Genomic DNA, 26,326 nt, shown 5'->3' with positions numbered 1-26,326 from the left:
TTAATCTTTTTTGGAAGGTGACTTCTTGGCTTTAACTCCACTTGTTGATTCTAGGGATGCTCCTTTCAAAACATACACAGAACAGTCATCCTTACGCAAAAATAAAACATTAAAAAGAAAGGAATGGAAAGGAAGCTGATTGGCATGGTGAATTCCCCAGTAGCTTGAAAGTTTTATTCTGTCTTTTCCATAGCAATTCACATACAAGGTAGACCTTACCCTTCCCACAGCTACCACTCCCACACCCCCAGGTAAAGTCACGAAGTGGACAAAATGTTTTTCTTTAATAACATTCTCATATTCGCTTTCTATACCCCAGCGCTACCTAGATCCCTTCTAACATTGGCAAATCATCCAAGGATTTCTCTTTCCTCTGGATCATTTTTCCCACCTTCATTTATTAATTCTTAACTGTGTTGTATCCCATTCTTACTCCCTTTCTCAGCAAGATTACATGCTGAAAGGATCTAATAAATTCATCATAGGATGCCTCTTCTCCATGAATTGCTAGCATTTTAACAGAAGACCTTTAGGTGGTTCAGTGGATTGAGAGCCAGGTCTAGAGACAGGAGGTCCTCGGTTGAAATCTGATTTCAGACACTTCCTAGCTATGTGATACTGGACAAGTCACTTAGCCCCTATCACCTGGCCCATTACTACTCTTCTGCCTTGGAACCAATACCCAGTATTGATTTCAAGACAGAAAGTAAGTTTTTAAAAAGTTTTTTAAAAAATTAAAAATACTTTAAATTATTCATTTAAGAAAGTAATTGATTTTTTCAAAACTACTTTAATCCAAAGATACAAATCTTCTAATAATAGAATTTTAGGTACCAGGAAGGTCAAAGAGGGAATAATTTGGGCATAGGGGACCTTCTGGCTATCATCCCTCAGATCCACTCCCAGTTTTCCCTATGCTTTCCGTACATTCATAATATGTTTTGAAAGAGATATATCTCTAGACTTTAGAATTCTAAACATTTCCCCCCAAAAGGACTCATTTGATACACATCCTCATTAGAGTACCCTGTAGCACCAACTGTATATCTAAAGATTTGTAACCTTTAAAAGGCACAAATGTCCCTTTTGAACAATAAACTTTCAAAGAGTAAAAGTGGGGAAAATGCTCACATCTTAGTTATTCCCTGCTCTGGGATGGAGGCTCTTCCCTTAGCAAAATAATAATAATAATAATAATGGGCAGGCCCATATCACTGTCCTTTGATTCATTAAATTGTATTCACCATCTTCTGTGTGCCATAATCTATGCTAGGTTTTGAGGAGAATATAAGGACTGTCCCTACCCCCAGGTGATTAGTTGTTGAGGAGGGAAAAGTGTAGGTATGTGTGAGGACAATTAATGATCTCCTGCCTCCAAAATAAAGTCAGGGCAAGACTACCCACTCTTGGGGAAAAGGGGGTAGGTATTACGTGTATTTTTTGGAATAGAATTTTCACAACTTCCCCATAGCCTATGAATGTGAGACTGGAAGAAGAGCACTCATTTCTGTCTTCCCAGGAGGTAAAACCACTGGTAAGTGTTTTGCTGCTGTCAGCAGTTGCTCAGCCACATTGGATGCTAGGACAAACTGCAGATGCAAGATTAAGAAATAATTCTTTCATACCCACCTTGGTATACTAACTCAGAACAGATAAAATGCTTGTATGGCTAATAACTCTATGGGGCTGAGATAACACTTTTAAAGAATAATAGTCGATGCCTTTTTTTTTTTTAACATCAGTCATTTCTGTGTATATCTTTCATACACTCAATTGCAAACTCCTTTATAATACAACAAAGAAAAAAGAACTAAGCAAAATCTGTCACTGCACTAAGTCTTGTTCATGTTAGTCCTAAGGAACAAAAACCAATGGTGGCATTTTATCAAATAAGATGAAAAGCTACTTAATCTGAAATTCCAACCTTCTACAATCGGTAGATATACTTTTATTTCCTACATATATCTCCAAGGCTCTGATTGATATGGATCATTCATCACTCCCTGAATATTCTTCAGGAAGCATTTAGCACTGTGCCTGGCACACTGGAGCCACTTCATAAAAATGCTCCTTGACAGACTCTGCTTTCTTGCCACCGGGACTCTGTTTGTATATTCCACCATCTTTCTATTGAAAATCCCACCCATCTTTCCAGGTCTTCTTATAATTATCTCCTGGCCCTCAGAATTCCCAGGGCACTAGTTTGTATCTTTGATGACGTCATACTCTGCCTTGTAGCATACTTAATTGGGGTCATTCCTAATCAATCAGTTTTTGGAGGACAGCAATTATGTATCATTCGTATTTGTGTGTTCCATCCTAAGACAGCATCTTGCAAATGGTAAGGACCCAATACATGTTAAATGAAAAGAGCTGTTCAGCTAGTTTTGACCCAATACACTGAAATCAAGAGGGACACAAGAGGAGAGCAAGTACTTTAGTGACTTGACCATCAATCTGATTAAAAGCCCAGAGTGGGACTTTCTTGGAATAAAGAGTGACACCAAAGAGGCCAGTCTTTTTGTTTGTTTTGAATCCAAATAAATGTTTAAAGTACAGAAAAATGGGAGGGAACCTCAAATTACTAGTGGATTTTAATGCTAACATGAATAAAATATGTTAAAGACTAAAATCTATTTTGGTACATATATGAATCTATTTTAGGAAGAAGTGTCTCAGGATTAGCCATTCTATAACATTTTACTAGCTTCTTTTCTAAGATTCTCTTTATACCCAATCTGGCCCAGAATAAAATCCAATTTATTAATCACATTGGTGATTTTATTTTTACAGGTAGGTGGGTGAGACTTCAAAAAGCCCAAGACAACTTTATTAAGTATCATAAGCTTGAAGCAGAGTATATAAAACTCAAAAAGACAATCATTTTATCAATAGTGTGCCAAAGCTACTCACACTTTAAGTATTTAAATGGAGAGCATTATTTAAAATTGTGAAAATCTTACTCCTATTTATTTCAAAGTAGGATGGGAAAAATTTACTCTGTTGGTATTCAGGCTATTATAAATGCCTGAAGCCATGAATCATTCTACTTTTGTGCTTGTAGGGGTAGCTAAGGAGGTGCCATAAATAATGCTGAACTTGGAGTCAGGAAGATCCCTGTTCAAATCTTGCCTCAGACAACTGCTTAACTATTCAAACCTATACAAGTCACATAATTAACCTCAGCCTTAGTTTCCTTGTCTGTAAAATGGTGATAATAAAAGCACCTACTCCTCTGGGATATTGTAAGGCTATATGTGTATATAAATAGATATAGAAAGAGATATATATATGTAAAGCTCTTTGCAAACCTCAAGTACTATATATACTAAATTTATATAAATGATAGCTGTTGTTATCATTATTTGAATCCCAAGTATTCGTCATCTAGTAGGCACATCATAAATTGCTTATTTATTGACTTGAGCCATTTTAAAATTATACCCATATATTACATGATTATTTTGTTCTCCTGATTTTATACTTCTTAAGGATCTCTGGCCATCTTGTTCGACCTCTCATTTTACAAAGGAGGAAACAGAAGCCCACAAATGGCAAGTGACTTGCTCAAGGTTGCACAGGTAGTGAGTAGCAGAGTCAATAGTTGATCCCACATCCTTGGACTCCAAATATGCAGTTTTTCCCACTATTTCATGTTGCCTCCCTACAATCCAGTATACTTGTTAAACCTGATAGAGATGAAGGTAAATTCTTCCTTCTTAGAAGCAAATTAATCAACTCATATGGGTTTTCACTTTTAAGAGGAGCCATGTTCACTTCCAAGAGAGAAATCTAGTATTTTTTTCTTAACATCAGATCTCGTGGCACAATGGTAGTAGTCAATCATTTATCCGTTGCCCATTTTTCTGTCCTCATTCTGTTCCATATCACTCAGGAATTTGTATGGGGTAGTAAAGAAAAGCAACACCTTTCAGTGAAGCCCCCTCCTAAACTGACCATGTTAATAAGTAGCTATTGATTGTCTAATACTAATAAAGAACTAAAGATCACCTTCCAGGCAGGAAACCTTTTAACTCCATCCATTTCAAAAGAAAAACTAGAATTCTTTTCTTAGGGAAGGGATGGGGTGGTTTTTGCTTTTATATTACAGTCATTTCTGTATAAATCAAACATTTATTTATCTATAGGGAGCAAGGTCATTGAAATAGAACAAACTTTTAGAAAAAGTATGTTAGAAACAACATCCTTTGAAGAAATGTTCTTTTCCAAATAACGCTCATCTCTATTGTTTAAAAGGAAACAGTGAACTATTCTGCTCTACTTATCATTACTTAGTGATTTCATCTTTCGAAAATGAAAGGAACCACACTGTCAGTTCTAATAAACCAGGAAGAAAGTTGAGTTACTTGGTATTATTTGGTTTAAAGAACCATGGGGAAAAAAACAAAACTCCAGTGACCTTTTTTTCAATTAAATCATTGAGATGGTTTTTTTATAAAATTAAAATACTTTTTAAAAAAAATGGACCACACCTTATACCATGCGTCTTAGATTTTTGGCAACATCACTTTGATTAAAATGATGTTAATATTCCAAGAGAGCTGATTTCTGTCGTTGGATCCACTTTTTAGCCATGAAAGCATAGCCTATACCTTTGCCTTGATATTTGATCCTATTCACAAGTTTATTATTGTTGAGTTGTTTCAGTCACGTCCAACTTCATTTACCCAAAGGGTCACAGAGCTGGCAAGTGTTTGAGGCAGGATTTGAACTCATGAAGATGAGTATTTCTGATTCTAAGTTCAGTGCTCTGTCCACTGTGCCACTTAGATGCCCCATCCACAAGTTAGGGTAAAGGAGATCTCTGATCATATTTAAGGGACAGCATAGAGAGGGGAACATGTCGCCTAAATGTCTCTTTGTCTAGGAGTATCATTTGATATGTCATCAAACCGTTAAGTCTCTCTTTGACATTAAATATCTATCAAGCAGTCATTCCTCACCGCCTCCACCTGCTTTTCCTCACCTGCTTTCATAGGGCGATCTTTTGAAAAGTCCATTGTCCTGTTCTGAAGCAATGTTCCCACAGCACTTGTTACAGTTGGTTCTTTTTTGGAATTCACTTGAGCTTTGTTCTACCCAGAAGAAGAGAATGGATCACCCACACGATACCTGGCAAGGTCTCAAAAGCAGACTACAACCAGAGGGAAGATGGTGTTCTAGACTTCAATTTACCAAGCACGTAAGTGTTTACTTTGTGCAAGAAACTGGTCTAGCCTCTGGGAATAGGGACCAGACCTATGATTTCACTGCTATAGGGAACTCCCAGGTAAGGAAGATCCTTTAAATCAGCACCTTCTCTGCCCCATAACACCAATTATGATGCTAGAGCACCAGTAGGTTACCAGGGTCACACAGAGTCAATATGTGTTGGAAGCAAGATTTGAATTCAGTTCTTTCCAACTCCATGTTCAGCTCCCTCTCTATTATGCCACAGAGTCTCACTTGGAGACACACATCCCTGTAATTGAGGAGTTTGTACTCTACTTTCTCCAGGAGCTTATCAGAGGATATTATTTATTCCTCTTCTAGCAGAAAAGAGACAGTTCTCTTTGATGGTCTCAGCTGATCTTTTCCAGTTACCTTTTCTGATAGCCAAACACAGATCAGAATTTTGCTCCAATAAAGCCTTAAGGAGAGTGATGGGGGAGAGGTTAAGTTATATCTAAGGTAAATACATTAAAATTAAAAAAAAATACTAGCAAGGAGAAAGAAAAAGTTACGTCTGAGAACAGGATTAAAACAGTAACCCACAGATCTAAGGACAGCAAAGGTAGTTGCTCTAATTTTTTCACTGCCTGAAAGACAGGTGATTTTGTTTACACGTTAAAAAAGGGGAAAATGGGAATTTGTAAGCCATTTAAATATGCTGTCCCAATTCTGTCCCTTAAACAGGGCTGTAGGTGACCCAACTGTTGTCTGGGAGACAGGTAGCTATAGCCTTTTTTTTTTTTTTTTAAAGGCTGAAAAAACCCAAGCACAATTGGTTTAAAATAAGAACTCCTTCTTACCTGATGACTGTCTCCTGCCTTTATTTCCATGGAAACCAGAGCAGATAAGTCACCTGCAGCCACAAGTGAGACTTCTCATTTGCAGACTACAGCTGATAGCTACTGGTAGAGAGCTATGTTGGTGACACAAAGAGCTTTGGGAAGCCATGGTGATCTCACATCAGGCTAAGGCAGGCATATTTAAATTTTTATTTTTTAAAGCAAAAGCTCATTTGTCTTAAGAGTCCTTTGAAAACCAGTGTCATTATTTTTTTCCCTTTTGAAAAAGGAACGTTTTACTACAGGAGGCAAAGCTATAATCAGTAAGATTTGTAGATGGGGAACAAGTGCTGTCACTTAAGGGTCCCCAGTCTACAGAAAAGAGAGAAATCCAGAAAGTAGAAAATTTCCTCCTGCTAAGTACCAACACAGTGCCAGTCACAATCGGGGACCCAAAACACTCTTAAACTAGCTGTGTCTTTTGGTAAATGAAGTACACCACCAAGTCAAATATTACACTCTGCAGAGGTGTTAACCCTGTGCAATAAAGAGTTCCATCCTTAGAGAACTGAAACACACTGAATCCCAAATTACTAATCTGACAGAGTAAGACAAACACACACATAGCCAGCCCATTCCCACTACCTCCTCCCTGCCCCCACTCACAGATTGGGTTCTCTAGGGGGTTACTACCCTGGAGGTCAAGGTATTTGCCAATTTGGGTTCTACATTCTGAGTCTACATTTTTAAAACTATAATTAATAAGCTCCACTAATATTTTGACATTGATTTCAATCAGCCAGAGGGCACAACTGGCTCAGAAGAAAAGCTTGCTAAAACAGCATGATAACAGAAGCAACAAAACATCTTCTCCATCTTCTTCCATAAATAAATACACAGAATCTCAGTAAAGAGAATGGACACACATAGAGTTCAAAAATGGAGAGGCATGCATAGAGAGGCACACGTCTAAGGCACATGCAAAGAGGGGTGATGCATCTTTGATGCCATTGCTTGGCTGTGATCACCACCAACTCCAGCTTATGACTCTGCTGGCATCCTGTCCTTGGCTGCTGCCATGTTCTTTCAAAAAGAACAGGAGCCCATACTCTAGAACCAGCAGGAGTCTTGGCTTCAGTCAGTCAAAGGTAGATTCCTCAACTCCTGTCCTCATAATTAGGGAACTTCAGTATACAGGCACTCCCTCTTGGTGATCTTATCAGCTACTGTGGATTCAATATTATCATCTCCATGTAGATAATTCTCTGATCTATTTACCTATCCCTAACTTCTCTCCTGAACTCCAGTCTCTAATCTCCAACTAGCTATTAAACATCTCAAACCAGATGTCTATAGCAGTGGTTCCCAAATTTTTTTTTGGCCTACCGCCCCCTTTCCAGAAAAATATGACTTAGCCCCCTGGAAATTAATTTTTAAAAATATTTTAATAGCAATTAATAGGAAAGATAAATGTACCTGTGGCCATCACTGCTCCCTGGATCACTGCAGCACCCACCAGGGGGCGGTGGTGCCCACTTTGGGAATCACTGGTCTATAGAAATCTTAAGCTCAACATTTTTAAAACTGAATTCATTGATTTCTCTCCTCCAAAACCTTCCCTTCTTCCTAAATTCCTTATTACTGTCAAAATCACCACCATTCTCCCAGTCACCCAGGCTCACATCCTCACTCTCTCTCACGGCCTATACTGAGTTTGTTTCCAAGCTCTGTCCATTTTAACTTTTGTTATATATCTAGCATAAGCTTCTTCTCTCCTCCGACACGGCCATGACTCCGGTAGAGATGTTTATCACATTATACCTAGATTGTTCAGTCTCCCTGCATCAAGTATTGATTAGTCCATCAGCTGCCCACAAGCTAGTCTAGCCAGCTCTAACCAGCTGCCCTAAAGACCTTCCTAAAGTGTGAGTTTGACCATGTCACCCCCTACTCAAACTTCAGAGGCTGTCACCCCCAGGATCAACTATGAAGTTGTTTGGTGTCCAAAGCCCATCATAACTGCCCCATGCCCCACCTCTTTAAACTTCTTCTATCTTGTACCTTCCCTAAACACATACATATTCAGCAGCCCAGTGACATAGGCCTCCTTGCTTTTCCTCCAACAAGACACTCCATATCTCTTGACTCTGGGCATTTTCACTGACTGTGTGCAGTGCTTAGAAGTCTTTCCCTCCCCATCCCTACTTCCAGGATTCTCTGGCTTCTTTTCAAGTAAAATCCCTCTTTGTACAGGAAGTCTTTACCATTCCCCCCTTTAGGGCCTTCCCTCTGTTGACTACCTCCAGTTTATCCTGTATCTACTTTATTTTTACACAGTTGTTTGCATGTTGCCTCCTCCTTTAGACTGTGAGCTCCTTAGGAACAGGGGCTGTCTTTTTGCCTTTTTTTTGAATCCCCAGAGTTTAGCACAGTGCCTGGGTCATAGTAGGTGCTGTGAGAATTTCTTTCTTTATATACTAGATTTAATTCCTATATCAGGATTCCAGGTTAGAAGGGCTCCATTCAGTCTGATGACTTTTACATTCCCTTTGTTCTTAGAAAGTCCAAATGAATGCTTCTCTCCAATAAAACCTAATTAGTAGATGAGGTACTTTCTGCTATGTATGTAACTGTCCATTCCCCACCCCCATCCTCTATAGGGGTAGAGGGTCTTAATTGACAAGCTTTTCATTAACTATTCACCAATCAGAATGGTCTTGGGAGAGCCAAGGGAGGAGCTAAATAGTGAATTCCCAGAATTGGGGGTCTTTGGTCTTTGGGGGGAGCACTGATCTAATCATTTATTGGTTATATGCTAGCCTAGTCAATAAATTAATATTCTTAGTCCAAAATCAGTCTCTTGAATATTTTTAATCATCACAGCACTTACTAAATGTTTATTGGCTGACTTGACCCTGTGCTCTATATCAGCCCCTGCAGTGAGAGTCCAAGCCAGAAGGAATTCAGGTTTCTCATTATCTAGAGAGGGAACATTACTTGATTCTAAATTGCATCCAAAGACTCCTCCAACTTTTCCCAAGCATCCCTGACATTTAAAGACACAAATCAGACAACCCATGGAGAAGTATATTTACCTGAGCCCTGGATGCCAATTTGGCTGCTGTGTGGGCAGGATTAAAGACCCGACGGGATGCCTGATCCTTGCAGAAATTAATATGTCTCTCTGCTGCAGTCTCATTAAATCTTCTATTGCAGTAAGGACACTGAATATAATCTAAATATGACAAAAAATTTTATCAATTAAGTCGACAACCCCCAAACACATTGGTGGGCCAGATTATTCTGAACAGTCTAATCGTGAAGACCTTGCCCACAAAGTAGTGCCTTGAAGAATAAGGTCCCAAATTATGATTAGAAATAGCCTAAACCAAAGGGGCTGGCACAAAGAGAAAGGGGGCATAGAAGAAACAAAACTCCCAGGTACATAAAGACCTATAAGGCAGGAATTTAAAAAATTAGATTCAACAAGCATTTATTAAGGGTCTAAATTACCTTACTCATACTTAAGGTACTAAACTAGCTGCTGAGGATCTGAGGACAGACAGGATGCATTTCCTATTTTCTAGGAGATTAACTTAACTAGGGGCAGAGTGGGTTGGAGGGGAGAAGTAGGGGAAAACAAGGAAAAAGACAACTATGATGTAAGGAAGAGTCAGAGTTTGGCAAAGGAGAAGTCCTGGGAAAACATGAGAAATTTGAGGAGAGAGGTAATATTTTCATATGCAGAAAACTGGAGGAGTTTATCACTGACTCAAGGGGATGTCATGATCTAAGGCACAGACACAGGAAAGGCCAGGTCTTAGATGAAATAAAAAGAATAATTCTGTCTCACTGGGATTCAGGGCATATGAAAGGGAAAGTCGAATGGGAAAGTTGAAGGGAGACAGACTGGAATTTCAGTATAAAAATAGATAAATTACTAACAATGAGAGCTATCTAAAGGAAGAAGAAACTACTTTGGGGGGCATCAGTCTCCCAATCACTGGAGGTTTTAAAATGGAAACTGTTTGACCATATGTCAGGGACATGATCTTGGTCACATGCGGGTTACATTAGATAGTCTATGAGATTCCTTCCAGCTCTCATATTCTGTGATTTGTGGGGGGAATATCCATAATCAGCAACATCACAGCCACATGTCATGGAAGCATTCTTCAATGTTCCAATGGAGCACCTACTTCCCAGAGTAGTTGTGAAGATGAAATGAGATAATATTTGTAAAATGTTATTTTGGTGCCTGACACAGATTAGGTGCTATAGAAATGTTAGCTATTCCTCTTACTATGTGTAACCCTATAAATATGAGTACCCTAGCCAAAGGTACTGGTGGCACCCTATTCCTTCCTTCTCATTTTACGTTATTACCATCCGTTATTACCTTTTTTGTTCTTCCACGATGGATTCCACCCATCACGCTGGGGACCTTCCCTAGGTCTTAGAATTATGAGGGTACCATTGCAACACTTAGGCTGTCAATACCTGTTATTAATCAATAATAAAGTACCTTTTTTAAGCATTGCTGCACAAAGGACAGAAATGAAACAGACCTGGTCCTCAAGAAGCTTACATTCTATTTAGGGAGATGTCATACATTTCAAAATGCAAAATGCATATGCAAGTGTACATGTACATGTACATATACAAAAATATGTGAAAAATAAATTAGAAAGTGATTGCCGTAGGTGGGATAGGCACTCCTGGTTCAGGGGAGCAGTGAGCAGCTTCATGTGGAAGGTGGGGCTTGTTCTGATTTTTATGGGAAACTTGAGAGTCTAATGGAATGAAAATGGTAGGCATCCATGGGGCTGGAGTGGGTTGGGGTGGTACAGAAATAGAAGATTCTAGTTTGACGTGAGAGGAAAAGCCAGAAGGCCAATTTGGCTAAACAAGGGAGTCCATGAAGAGGAGGGAGGTACAAGAAAGCTACAGAGGGAGCTCAGGGTTGCCAGGGTCAATTTCCTTTATTTTTCAGCATACCATATTTCAACTTTAATGTTATTTTGCATCATTTGTCATTTGAGGTTAAAAGTAGCTTTGACTTGACTTGGAAATTACCTGATCTTAACTGAAAAACATTAAAAGAGTAAAGAAGCCTAGATCATTTTAAAAAGTGTATTCCACTGATGTTCTACCTTGTGGTTAAGAAAAGGGAGAGTAGCTGTGAATTAAAAGATGGAAGGTAATCACACATAAGTGTTTTATAAAAGAAGGTCAGGAAGGAGGAACTAGTGAATTGGCATTTTTTTGAAATTTTGGGGTTTCATGGTTGTTGTTCATTCATTTCTATAATGCTCAACTCTTCGTGACTCCATTTGGAGTTTTCTTGGCAAAGATACAGGAGTGGTTTGCCATTTCCTTCTCCAGTTCATTTTACAAATGAGGAAAGTTATGGGACTTGCCCAGAGACCCACAGTTATTAAGTGTCTGAGGCCAGATTTGAACTCATGAAGATGAGTTTTTCTTACTTCAAACTTTGAAGACTATCCACTGTGCGCCATCATATGGCAAAGAATTTAAACAAAGAAGTGAGAGGGGAATCCGAATCACACTAAACTGAGCATAGGAAATACTAAAAAAAGACTACATCAGTTAAAGTAGAACCAAGAGATCTGAGTCTGGGCAGAGAAGGGAATATGTGTAGGAACAAAAAAGGAGATTATAACTGGGTAGTTTTAAGCGAAATAAATTTCAAGCCCTTAGTACTGATTTTTAAGAGGAAATGGGGAAATTTGACATGGAAATAACAAACTTAACAATTATAATCATGAATATTAATAGTCTAAACTCACTTTAAAAAATGAAAGAATAGAAGAATGGATTAGAAAACAAAACTCAGCAATTTTTCACACATGAGAAATAAACTTAAAACCAAAACACATACAAAATTAAACTGTAGGGCAGGAATAAAATTTAATCTGCTTCAGCTAAATGCAAAGCAAGAATTGCAATCATGATTTTAAATAAGGTACAAATATGAAAATAGTTACTGATGAGAGACAAAAAGGGAAATTAAATTGTGCTTAAAGGCATCATAGATTTAAATCAAGCCAAGAAGTATTTATTAACTGTTCATTATGTGCCAAGCTCTGTGCTAAGGGCTGGGCATAGAAAGAAAGGCAGAAAAAGTGGTCCCTGCCTACAAGGAGCTTGACCCAATAGGGAAGGAACTATATACAAATAAGATATATAAATTAGGGAGATTTGGCATATTAAAGAGGTTCAGGAAAGGTTTCTTGGAGAAGGTAGTATTTTAACTGGGACTTGAAAGAATCCAGGAAAGTCAGGAGACAGAGATGGAGAGGGAAAGCATTTCGCATATAGGTGACAGCCACTTAAAATGCACTGAGTTGAGAGAGAGAGAGAGAGAGAGAGAGAGAGAGAGAGAGAGAGAGAGTGTGTCCTGTACAAGGAATAGCAACAAGGCCATCTTTTATGCTTCTTCCTTGGGGGTTATCAGAATTGCTAGTTAGCATTTTGCCTTTCAAATTACTTAAAAAAAAAAATAAACCTCAATATTTGGGCCAGAAAGAGGATTAGTCACAAAGTAGCAAGCGAAAGAGATGTAGAAAAGCTCAAATAAACAAGAGGCTTAAGATAATGCTTGAAATCAATCAATGTGTCATAGGGTAAACTGTGTCTTTATTGAATATATATGCATCAGATGCAGAGCTCTCCACTGTTCACTCTGGTATAACTGAGATAGGATTTTGTTTCAGGGAGAAATGGGACAGTTAAAAAGAGTTATCTAATTTCCCAGGGGAAAATCTAGCCTGGTCAATCAGTATGATTTCAAGGAAATAAAAACTGCAAAAATCCATGGATATGGCAAGTATGAACCTTCTAAGGAAAATTCTTAATTTTTCCAATTAATTCATTTCAGAGGACATTATTCTATGGTTCTCAAGTAATATTTTATTTATTTTTAAACCCTTACCTTTTGGCTTAGAATGGATACTTAACATCCAGTTCCAAGAAGAGCCGTAAGGGCTAGACAATTGGGGTTAAGTGACTTGCCCAGGGGACACAGAGCTAAGGAGTATCTGAGGTCAAATTTGAACCCAGCTCTTCCCATCTCCAGGCCTAGCTCTCTATCCACTGAGCCACCTACCTGTCCCTTCAAGTAGTTTTCCTTGTTGATCTCTAAAAGGGATTCAGAATTACAGAGGGCCAGCAATTTGGATGAATATTGAAAGAATGAAAAAACTTGAAGGAAAGTAATGGATATTAAAGATAATGGTCAGGCTAAAAGACATTACTTTCCCATATTTTATCTGAAGTAAAGAGTTGCAATACTATTTCTAAGCATATTTGCTTTCCATTTTGAGACTGTGAATTTTAAATAGGAAAAAAATATTCATGTGATGAAAACAAGAAATAGAAAATAAGAGTTGAGGTCTAGGACCTTTGATTTCATTGGCATAGGAAACTCCTCAGTGACAACACTCCCAATATCAATTCAGAGCTGCATCTGTTCTTTAACTTAACTATTTAGCTTATAGTCTCTGAGAATTTTAAAGTGGGAGGGGGAGGGAGGGAGGAGGAAGGAAGGGAAAGAGTCTAATTGAATTAACCATTCACAAAGCCAGAATGAATCAAAGGTAAGACTTGAACCCATATCTTCTTGACTTAAGCCTATTGTTTATCCAAAATTCCATATGGCCTTACATTATTAGAGTGTAATTTCTAAAATAAAGAGTATTCCTCCTTTGTAAATTTTAATTTCGATAGGTGGATGGAATGGATAAGTATTAGGCCAAGGTGAAAATGGAACTTCAATAAAAATGTCAAATCAATTGGAAACATAAAGGACCCCAACCTGGGTTGATACTTGGAGGGGGTGGAGGAGGAAGAGGGCGACCTTCTTTAATGGCTATGGTACATTGCTTGGCTGATCGAATTGCGTTAATAAAATCTTCATGTTGTTGTCTCCAATTAGATTTCTTCACAGGTGGCACCTATAAAAGACCATAAGCATCAAAGTAGACTACACTTCCCTAAATAACAATAAAATATAATAACTGAGTTGAGGCTAAAAATCCATTTCGAAACTGGAAATCTTTTTCAACTTGAATAATGAACCCAAAAGAGGTTTAAAAAAATTTGATGATGAAATTTTGTGAACTCCAACTTTTAAGTGGAATATATAAAGCCTGAAGATAAAATAAGATGTAAAATAGTTGTTCTCAAACCTTTGGGGAATTAAGGATACCCTATAGTCACTTGCCTGATTTTACAATTCAAATACTATATGAAATGTATACGTGTACATGCACATGATACATGCACAATCCTAAATACATAGAAACAGGATATATACAAATATCTCCAAGTAGACTTGGAGATATATGTATATATTCTATTGTATTATATTTCTATGTATGTATATATGTATATATTCTATTTCTATATATATACATACACACACACACACACACATATATATACACTTTTGTTCTAGACCTATAATTTTTATTGATGGAGCTTTCAGTCTTCTAGAACTTATTCAGAGAGTTGCAAGGGGGCACAAAAGGAGATTAATTGCTTTGTCCCAGGTTCACATTGTCAGTATTATGGGTTAAAAAGTGGGATTTTCAACACTATCTTCCTGTCACCCAGGCCCATTCTCTATCCACACATTATTATACTATGCTGTCTCTCCTATGTATGCACATGTGTGGGGGGGTGTTGAAATCTTCCACTTAATTTTTGAGAATTTCACAAACCCTTTGAAATAACTAAAGACTACCTAATATATACATATATATATATAATTTAGAAATAACTGCTAAGGTTTTTCATCTTTTAAAAATTTCTTCCTATAAATTAGTACATGTAATTCAGGAACCTGGGAATTAAAAAGCCTTGAAATGATTTGACCATTAAAAGCAGCAGTGAAATGTGTGATGCTGAGTAAAATTTAAGGCATTCCTAATAGCTCTGTCTTTCAACTCTTTTTTTCTATATTTCTCTCATCTAATCCCTTTATATCTCTAGTAATTATGTCTTTTTTTCAATCATTTATTTATTTAATTAATTTAGAATATTTTTCCATGGTTACATGATTCATGTTCTTTCCCGCCACTCCTTCCTCCCCCCCTCCCAAAACCAATAAGCAATTCCACTGGGTTTTACATGTATCATTTGCCAAGCCCTATTTCCATATTATTACTATTTGCAATAGAATGATCATTTAAAGTCAACATCCTCAATCATATTCCCATCAAACTATAGGATCAATCATGTGTTTTTCTTCTGCATTTCTACTCCCACAGTTCTTTCTCTGGATGTGGTTTAGTGTTCTTTCTCATAAGTCCCTCAGAATTGTCCTGGGTCATTGCATTGCTGCTAGTAGAGAAGTCCATTCATTACATTTGATTGTGCCACAGTGTATCAGTCTCTGTGTATAAGGTTCTCTTGGTTCTGTTCCTTTCACTCTGCATCAATTCCTGGAGGTCATTCCAGTTCACATGGAATTTCTCCAGTTCATTTTTCCTTTCAGCACAATAATATTACATCACCAACAGATACCACAATTTATTCTGCCATTCCCCAATCAATGGACAACCCCTCATTTTCCAATTCTTTGCCACCATAAAGACTGTGGTTATAAATATTTTTGTACAAGTCCTTTTCCTTATTATCTCTTTGGAGTACAAACCCAACAGTGGTATGGCTGGATCAAAGGGCAGGCATTCTTTTAAAGCCCTTTTTGCATAGTTCCAAATTGCCCTCCAGAATGGCTGGATCAATTCACAACTCCACAAGCAAGTGTCCCAGTTTTGCCACATCCCCTCCAACATTTATTACTTTCTTTTGCTGTCACATTGGCCAATCTGCTAGGTGTGAGGTGGTACCTCAGAGTTGTTTTGATTTGCATTTCTCTCTAATTATGAGAGATTTAGAACACATTCTCATGTGTTTATTAATAGTTTTGATTTCTTTATCTGAAAACTGCCTATTCATGTTCCTTGTCCATTTATCAATTGGGGAATGGCTTGATTTTTTTGTACAATTGATTTAGTTCCTTATAGATATGAGAAATTAAACCTTTATCAGAGGTTTTTGTTATAAAGATTTTTTTCCTAATTTGTTTTTTCCCTTCTCATTTTGGTTGCATTAGGTTTGTTTATATAAAACCTTTTTAATTTAATATAATCAAAATTATTCATTTTACATTTTGTAATATTCTCTGTCTCTTGCTTGGTCTTAAATTCTTTCCTTTCCCATAGATCTGACAGGTATACTATTCTTTGTTCACCTAATTTACTTATAGTTTCCTTCTTTATATTTAAGTCATTTACCCATTCTGAATTTATCTTGGTAAAGGGTGTGAGATGTTGATCTAAACCTAATCTCTCCCATACTGTTTTCCAATTTTCCCAGCAGTTTTTGTCAAATAGTGGGTTTTTGTCCCAGAAGCTGGGATCTTTGGGTTTATTGTACATCTTGCTGAGGACATGTACCCCAAGTCTATTCCATTGATCCTCCCTTCTATCTCTTAGCCAATACCATATTGTTTTGATGACCACTGCTTTATAGTACAGTTTAAGATATTGTACTGCTAGGTCCCCAACCTTCACATTTTTTTTTCATTATTTCCCTTGATATTCTTGATATTTTGTTCTTCCAACTTTGTTATAATTTTTTCTAATTCAATAAAAAAGTTTCTTGGTAGTTTGACAGGTATGGCACTAAATAAGTAAATTAATTTGGGTAGGATTGTTATTTTTATTATATTAGATTGTCCTACCCAGGAGCAATTAATGTTTTTCCAATTGTTTAGATCTAGTTTTAATTGTGTGGAAAGGGTTTTGTAGTTGTGTTCATATAATTCCTGTGTTTGTCTTGGTGGTAGTCATTTCTTTTGACCATCATAGATCTATCTATTCCTCTAGCTTCATGCTACATTTTGCCATTGGCTCAATTATACCAGCAAAGGAACCACAAAGTGAAAGAGTTCCCCTGGTTTTTATTTTTCTCTAGTAGATGCAATACACATGAGTTCATGGTAGGGTCTTGCTCTGTATCCAAAGGCTGCTTCGGGGTTTTGCTTGAAGCTACTAGAAACATTCCTAGCTTAGGTGGGATATTATTCATGCCAGCAAAAAAGAATAATGGAAAATGTTCAAATAACATTGTTTTAGAGAGGGTTCTTCAAAAGTGTCCTAAACATAACAGTACTTACAAGGAACTATCACTAACAATTGAATTTAAATTCCCACTGAAAAGCTGGGAAGAGAGTATCTCTTGATGCCTTCAAATTAAGGAAGAATCACCCTAGGCTCACTTGTGCACTTTTTCATCAGCATCTTAACTGAATGTTGTACAGTAACCAACACAAATAGGAATATATCTAAGACATTCACTGGAAAACAACAGGGAAGACTAAATGGTACCTTGGTTTGGGGAGACCTTCTGACCATGAAAATGTCAGTGCCCTGTAATCTTTGCTTCAAGGAATTGAAAGGCTTACGTTTTTTGTTGAAAAGTCTTTTGCATATTGGCCCGTGCCTTTCCTAGGAAAAAGAAAAGATAATTATAATGTGAATGTTAAAGGTCTCAGTCACTAAGATTGTTTTCATTCCATTACATGGGGCTTATCTGAATAACTCCAATACTTTATGCCCATTCACACTCCTAAGTCCCAATGTTAATCCTGGCTTTATAAATGTACCAGTCTTTTGGATGCTGGCCTATTTCACCCAATGTTTTTTTTATTAGAACATAGTTTTTATAGATTTCTAACATAAGAAAGGCTAACACACAACATATCCAGAATAATAGAAGCTTACTGGAGGTTAGAAAGAACTTTAGAAGTTATGTCATTTGAACTCCTACCCTAAATAGGAATCCCCATCAACACCATCCCTGACTAGTAACGAAGGTATTCCTCGTCTGTTTGAGCACCTCTAATGATGGGCATTCCATCCCATTGCTGGACAGTTCTAATTGCTAGGAAGTTCTTTCTTATATGGGAGCTCAACTTGCCTTCCCTTCACTCTTATCCCATTAGTTCTGTAGTCCTGTTTTCTGGAATGATACAAAGGAAGTCTAAACCCACTTCCAAATGAGAGCTCGCCAAATAAATATAGAGTAGTTATATCCTACCTGCCTTCATGGTTCTTTCTTCTCCAAGCTAACTAACTCAGTTCCTTTAGAAGACAGTTTCACATCATCTCACTATGTACTGCAATTACTCACCTTTGGAGAAGCTCATTTGTCAATATATTTCTTTAAAAGGGGCACCTAGAAATCAATACTGTATTCCAAAAGTGGACTGACTGGGGCAAAGTACAGTGGGACTATTACTTCCCTCAATTCAATACAATTCAGAAAGCATTTATTAAATTCCTTTTATGTGCAAAATACTGTGCCAGGTGCTAAAGAGCTTAAAAATAAATGAGATGGTCCCTGTCCCTCAAAGAGCTTCTAATTGATTAAGGCAATATAAACCATGTAAATAATTAAATGCAAAATAGAATAGGATGAATGAGTGAGCATTGTGCAAAGCTCTGTTGCTAATACAAAGGCAAAACCAAAGAGGAAAGGAGCAAGTGTAGGACCGGGGAATAATCAAGGGAAATGTTATGAAGGCAGTGCCCCTGATTTAGACATTATCCTTCTACTACTGCAGCTCAAAATCACATTTATTTGGCAGCAACATATTGTATTGTAGTAGATAGAAAGTTGAACTTGAAGCCATTATAATGTGGGATCAAGTTTTACCTCTGGTACAAAATGGTTGTGTAACCCTGAGCAAGTTACTGTTACTTAACTTCTCTGCTACTAAGCTGCCATCTCAGCCTGTTTCTTGACTTCTTCTTCTTCTTCTTTTTTTTTTTTTTTAAATCCTTACCTTCCGTCTTGGAGTCAATACTGTGTATTGGCTCCAAGGCAGAAGAGTGGTAAGAGTAGGCAATGGGGGTCAAGTGACTTGCCCAGGGTCACATAGCTGGGAAGTATCTGAGGCCAGCTTTGAACCTAGGACCTCCAGTCTCTAGGCCTGGCTCTCAATCCATTGAGCTACCCAGCTGCCCCCTGTTTCTTGACTTCTTAATGGACTCTAGGCAACTCTCTAAGAGTATAAGTTAAAAGAGAAGGTGACTATCAACTCACCCTAAACTAAAGGAGTCACAGGTCCACTTCTTTTCTTTTCTTTTCTTTTCTTTTTTACAGGTCCACTTATCTTTATCACACTGTCATATTGAGCTAGACTCATCTTTCCCATTCTACACTTGGGCAGTTGCTTTCCTTGAACCCTCAGTATAAGAATTTATACATCTCTCCTTATTAAGGTTAGACTGCTCTTAAAAATTCCTGTTATTACATCTCTATAGGATTATACTAATACATACCTCTCTTTCTGTTTCTATCACAAACCTAAAAAAACTGTCCCTATTCCAAAAAAAAAATTGCTGATGAAAATAAAAGTTGATGCAAACAGACTTACATGACCTAAGTGGTCAGGGACAACACATCATCAGAGTTCAGTATTGCCTTACAGAGCCAATAGAAATCACTGACCACTTGGCTGGGTTAGATCATTCATCTAGCCAAGAAGAAAATGGGAAATGGAGAAATGAAAACAAAGCCATGAAGTCACTTAGTCAATGACTCCCAAGTCAGCAGGAACTGGAATTCCATAGTAATGATGATGATGATGATGATGATGATGATGATGATGATCCTAATTACAGCTCACATTTCTGTAGCACTTTAGGTTATCAAAATGCTATATAGACACTATCTCCTTTCATAACAACCCTGATAATGATAGGTGCTCTTATTAGCCCCATTTTTACAGGTAAGGAAATGAAGGCTCAGAAAAATTAAATGACTTGCTCAGTGTTTAAATAGTTGTTGAGTTTCTGGGTTAGATTAAAATTTAGATCTTCCTGACTTCCAACTGAGCAGCACCTGAAATCCAACAACTTTCTCCTGATGACAGTTTCCAATATATCACAGTTTCCAACATTATTATTAATATTAGTATTACAACTCCTAGTACAATACAGCATATTTCAAAGAAGAGATACTTGTACCCTTGAAGTTAAATATCACCGTACATCAAAGGAGTTCAAGAGGCCATCTAAGACCCTCCACTTTCCTAAGAAGGCCCAAACTTTAGGTTAACTATTCTGGAAAGAAAAGACCTACTTAAGATACTTTATGTTGCAGCTTCCTTTGTTGTAGCCAGTGTTCTAAGACTCAATCATTATTTTTTGTTGATAAACTTTTAAATTTAAATGGTTTCTTTTATTGAAAACTTTCTAACTTAAAAAAGATATCACTGTCTTGGATTTTTAAAAAAATCACCTGGTTTTCTGTAGAGTGGGGCCCCATTAGAATACTGGGAAGGTAATGGACCCATGTATTACTTATTATGGCAAGCACATTCAGATCAGATTCTTTATAAAATGTGATTAATACATTTTGAAAGCTGTAACTTCAGTTATAGTAGTAGATCTTAATAATGAGTTCTAATGGCAAATTCTTTTTAATATCACTATGTTAAGTATTTGTATGTTAATTTTTAATCTTATAAAACACTATAAATATTCTTTAAGAGATAGGAAGGGATAAGGATTTTTACTTAAACTCATGGATGAGGAAAATAAAATAATTTTTAAACCTGAAATGGAGCTTAGAGATCATCTAGTCCAACTTCTTTAGATATAGATGAGGAAACTGAGGATCATGCAATTTGCCCAAGGTCAAAGAGATAGCAATCTAGCACCATGTATAGAGGACTAGACTTAGAGTCAGGGAGACATCTTCCTCAAGTCAAATCTGGCCTCAGATCCATCCTAGCTGTGTGACCCTGGGCAAGTCACTTAATCCAACTGGGCTCAGTTTCCTCATCTGCAAAATGAGCTGGAGAAGGAAATGGCAAATCATTCCAGTATCTTTGCCAAGAAAACCCCAAATGGGGTCATGAAAGTCAGATACTACTCAACTGACTGAACAACATACAAGCATTAACAACAGAACTGGGACTTAACCCTCCATACTCTGACTCCAAATTCAGAGGCAGTTTTTCATATTCTGCCTTCCTGTCTTGGACAAAGCTAGAGTAATGTGGAAGTTTGGACTTGAATATCCTGGTGTCCCGGTTTCTCTGGGAATCCTCAGTCCACTTTATTGTTTAAAATATTAGCTTTGAAACCTAAATCCACAAATTCTTGCTGTAAAAAGCAAAAAGAGCTATCAAGGGCTAGTCAGTGGTCTTATCGCAACACATCCCCATCTGGTATCCTTTTTTTTTTTTTTTAATGACAACTCCTAAAAGACATTTTACAGGATTCAGCTGCTGTTTTAAAGGAAGTCACCCCAATTTGTATCAGTGCACCTTAGTTTCAGTAGCAGACTGTACTTCTCATCCTACTTTCCTTTCCACATCTGCATTTAATTTTTTGCCTCCTCCACAATGATATTACAGTTCATTTAATTTCAATGAAACGCATCCACAAAATGTCTTAATTTTACCAGAACATCTGGTGCAAAACTTCTCCCACAGACATCACAACGATATAACTTCAGATTGCCATCTGTATCAAATTCAAAAAACACAAAATGTTAGTTACATAGAATTTCTTGCCCACAAAGAAACTGATGTACAGAACAACCCACGACTGCTTGATATTATTCCCTTCCCGCCTCCTACTTGCTGAAAGATCCTTTGTAGATCCACCTGTGTTTTTCTTTGCTATTGTGAACTTCTCACCTCACTGAGCAAGCAAATTTCACAGCCCCCAGGCAGCCTTGGCATAATTATTTGCTTTTCCATTTTTAGGTTATTTTAAAATTAAGTGCCTAATAATACCTTTGGAGATACACACAAAATTAAAGGCAAAGCATAAAATTCCAAAACTGGAAAATTGAGTTTTGCAGTGTGGTGCAATGAACAGGATTTGGAATCATTGAATACACAAGAGTTTAATTCCTGCCTCTAATGCCCATTTGACCTTGTTGTTCAGTTGTTCAGTCATGTTTGACTCATCATGACCCTGTAGACATTATTGTCCGTGGGGTTTTCGTGGCTGGAATGGTTTGCTGTTTCCTTCTTCAGTAGACCTGACTCCAGGTCCAGCACTCTATTCACTGGATTGGCTAGAGCTAGCTGCAAGTCATTTATTTAGCCTCTTTGAGCCTTGGTTTTTGCTATAAAAAGAAAGAGAGGCGGACCCAAATAATTGAAGTCACTTTCCAGCTCTGAAACTTAGGAAAATGGTCTAATGTGCTATATAAATGGAAAGAGCTGGAGGAATTCAGAGAAAGGAGAGATTGTGGCCTGAAGCAGTCAGGGAAGGCTTTGTGAAGTGGGAGTAGAAATGAACCTTGAAGGAGAGGATGGAGTTTGGAGGGTTGGAAAAACTGTCAGGGCTCCCCAGGTTGGTAGCGCCACCAAAGGCACAATGTAGGGTGAGACTGAGTATGCACAGGTAAAACATATATACTGAAAGAAAAAAGGCTCATCTGATTGGCAGAGAGAGCTCATGTTGGGTAGTAATCTGAAATTTGGTTGAATATAAATAGATTGGGAAAGCCAGGCAGAAGAACTGGATTTAGGGAAGTAAAGAGCCACTGGAGGTTCTTGTGCCATGGAGAAAATGGAAATTTTCTGGGATGCAGTGTGGATTAGAAAAGCAAAGAGATTGTCAGGAAAACCCTTTAGGTCAAGAACTGCAGTAATCTAAGTAGGAGATAGTGGTTGAGTGCCATGGACTAAGGTGGTTCCAGCAGAAATGAAGAGGAAAGACATCATTGTTTTCATTATCTCAAATCAATAGAACTCAATGGCTTATTAAAAATAGGGGATGAATGAGTCAAAAATGACTCTATGGATTCTGAAGTATTTACTACAGTATTTCCAAATATCTGTGAAGTAGAAAGGAAAAGTGTAATGATAAGAAAGAGCAGGGATGGGGACTAGACCTTTGATTTCACTGGTAGAGGGGAGCTCCTGCACTTGTCCAGCTGGCATTTGTCAGAGGCAGATCTTGAATTCACACGTTCCTGGCTTAAAAGTCAACTCTCATATCCATTATATCACACTGAACACAACAGGCTGGACTATAGTTGGGCAACTTCAATGGTTCTTTTTTTCAATGACAAGCTTCTACCTGAAATAAAAGTCTGTACCCCCACACCCCCTTAATTACTAACATATTCCTAGTGAGGTTAAATAGTTGTGAATTATGGAACTCCAAATATTCAATGAATTAAGGTTGCAGATCAACAGAGAGACAAATAGTGGGTATAAATTGGCTGCGCCATATTACCAAATGATGTTCACAAGCAGTGGGATAAAAGAGAAGTTAAAAATAAAGAACAGAAAAGGAAGTAGGCTGAATATAGGGCAAGAGCAAGGGTACCTCTACAATGTCAAGAGATCTAGAAGAAAACGCTTAGTACATTTAATATAGGGTGGACCTGATTCCTTAATAAGATTTATAGGAGGGCATTGGCTCTAGACTATGAACGTAAAATGCATTGAAGGCTTTTGATTTGCATTATTAAAGGGTGTTCTAGTATCAATAACATCACAGATCAAAGTGGTAATGAAAATATAACCAAAATTTTTTTAAAAACCCTTTAAAAAAGAAATTTTATACCAAATTTTAATTCATTTAGCAAATATTTTGACCAGAAATATTTAAGACACTGTGGGGCCTATAAGGGTTGATTATCATCTCTTCCTATCATTGACTTCTTTTGGGTCTTCCCCGTCTCTGCAAACATCCATAGTGCCACAGTTGTGGCAACCAAAGGAATATGAAGGAATTTGGAACTGTATGTAATTTGGCTGTATATTGCTAGAGGAAGAAGGCTAAGCCTGGTTGAGACTGGGGGTATAAGACTAGATTTTGTTTTTTTTAACTTTACCCTATTCTGCATATTAGTTTCAAGAGTAGAAAAGTGGTAAGGGCTAGGCAATGGGGGTTAAGTGACTTGCCCAGGTCTAATTGTAGGAAGTGTCTGAGGCCAGATTTGAACCCAGGACCTCCCACCTCTAGGCTTGGCTCTTCATCCACTGAGAAAGCTAGCTGTCCCCACCTTCCCTCACTAGTTTCTTACTAAAAATCCTCTTTAGGATGGAGCCAAAGTTGATGTCTCTGGGGGCAGTTGTATCAGATATACATAGATCATATCTATAAGGTCTCAGCAAAGCAGAGAAGGAGGTATTTTTCTCATCCAATTGTGGGCAACCCAAGTAGAGACCAAAGGGACTAGCAGGACCAATGTTTCTTATTCCAGAAGGAACTCTGGATCATTGCTGCTTCAGGGTCACTAGGGTCCTTAACCATTAAAATGTCTTCCATTTTACCCATAACTGATCCGAGTGTGATGGAACAGCCAATCAGACCACAAGGTAACAAGGTAAAGGACTGAATTTTAACATTTCAAGAAAGTGGTCCTCTCTGAGCAGTACTTTCACTTAAGAAGTTATCTAAGGGCATCACAATGGTGGGTGTGTAGCGATCCTACATCACAGAGGACTAACCAAAGAGGTCTTTATTACCAAGGATTTGACCACTACAATAGTAAAGGTATTAATAAGTCTTTGAAGCAGTGGTCTTAATTATGGAAACTGCTGAAATGATAAAGAACTAACTCCTTCTACTCATTATCCCTTGATATGCCATACATTCCTTTTTTCTTCCACGTCTTCCATTCCCTTGGCCTGAAATGCCTGTCTGCTAAGATGATTCTACCCTTCCTTCAAGACTCACCCAGTTCCTACGAAACTCGCCAACTTCGGCAGGACTTTGGATTTATGCTCGGAAAGCATTTGGTATTTTCATTTAGTACCTGACTAATAATCCAGTACAGCATGTGCTTTTTAATGTGTATAATATACACACATCTCTCTAGATAAGAGATATGCATATATAATTGTATATGCAATATCCATGTCCCAAAGGAGACAGTGAAGCCCCTTGGATGGTTGACTTTGCCTTCTACTTTTTGTATTTCCAGTGCTGAGTGACTTACACATAGTACGTTCTAATAAACATATTAATATCTGTTGACGATGACCTTAATCATCATAGTATTGCTACACTAGTTCTATTTTTCAAAATGTTGTGGAAGCATATTATACGGCTCTGAAAAATCAGAATTGGACTATTTTGCTCCTTGCTAGGTTTTGAGGTTTCAGAGGCAGAAATTTATGGTTTAAGTTAAACAGTATTTATTCTACATTAATATTTGATCTCTGGTCATAGCTCAACAGTGCCCTATTAACATATTCAAAATATTCAGTTCACAAATAGTGAAATTAGAAGCCCATAAGACAAATTTGCTGGGAATTAGAACAAATATCTACATGGCCTTTTTTGGTTTGAGAAACTATTTTCAACTGACTTGGCAGCTCCTTTCTTTAGTTACACAAGCTCCTCTTTAGGAAGGCTTCTGCCAGTTGAAGGATAACTTAGTCGGAAAATCAAGAAACATGGATTCTAGTTCAGCCATTACCTGGCTATGTAATCATAGACAAGTACTTCATTTTCCTGTACCTTATCTGTAAAAAAGGGATCAGACTAGATGATTTCTCTATGAGCTAATCCTTTTCCATTCACGTTGATTTAAAATATGGGCTTCCTAGTTTGACTCTTTTCTTAAGATTTAGTTATCAAATTTTTATTGAGTTTCTACTACATATATATATATATATGACCTTGGTGCTTATATAACACCTACTATCAGTGGCTTTCTCCACAAACTCTTGAATAAATTCTAATGATTGCATGTAATCATAGTGTTGACACATAGCTCAAATTAATAACTACCAGAAGTATGGCCTATAAAGATAAAATCCATTAAATAGATCATAGTTAGAGCTATAAGGGCCCTTAGGTCACCTAGTCTAACCCCCTCTTTCTACAGATGAGGAAACTGAGGCCTAGAGTTAAAGTGATTTGACTAAGGTCATACAAGTAGTGATTTGAACTAATGTCTGACTCTAAATACAAAATTCTTTCCACTGCACCATGATGCCTCCTTTGGAAAACAAAATGAGAATCTCACTGGTAAAGCTAGTTAGCTATGAAACATAATGCTAAAGTTTTAGACATCAAATGCTATTCACCTGATGGAAATGGTTCGTTCCCAAGCATTCCGTTCATCACTCCCATTGATTTGCTAAACACAGATTTACACAACAGTTATAGCTAACATGTTGATTACGTGTTAGGACAGATGAAGAAATTATCATTACCAAATGTTTTGCAGCCAAGTCAGTGACGAGTCACTGGCTACCAAATAATTGACAATTATGACTACAATCCCAG

General features: G+C 37.5%; 1 protein-coding gene across 1 annotated transcript; it reads right to left on the bottom strand.

Moving 5' to 3' along the window:
* Positions 1-26,170, bottom strand: ZC2HC1B (zinc finger C2HC-type containing 1B). Its single transcript, XM_044674728.1, has 7 exons — positions 26,125-26,170; positions 21,519-21,580; positions 17,429-17,548; positions 13,849-13,987; positions 9,107-9,246; positions 4,988-5,096; positions 1-62 (listed from the first exon to the last, which is right to left on the bottom strand). The coding sequence occupies exons 1-7, from the start codon at positions 26,168-26,170 to the stop codon at positions 1-3; spliced, it is 678 nt and encodes a 225-aa protein (XP_044530663.1).
* Positions 26,171-26,326: the final 156 nt, after the last annotated feature.

Source organism: Gracilinanus agilis, chromosome 4, assembly GCF_016433145.1.
Source record: "Gracilinanus agilis isolate LMUSP501 chromosome 4, AgileGrace, whole genome shotgun sequence".
NCBI lineage: Eukaryota > Metazoa > Chordata > Mammalia > Didelphimorphia > Didelphidae > Gracilinanus > Gracilinanus agilis.
This window is presented reverse-complemented; position numbering and strand designations above follow the sequence as displayed.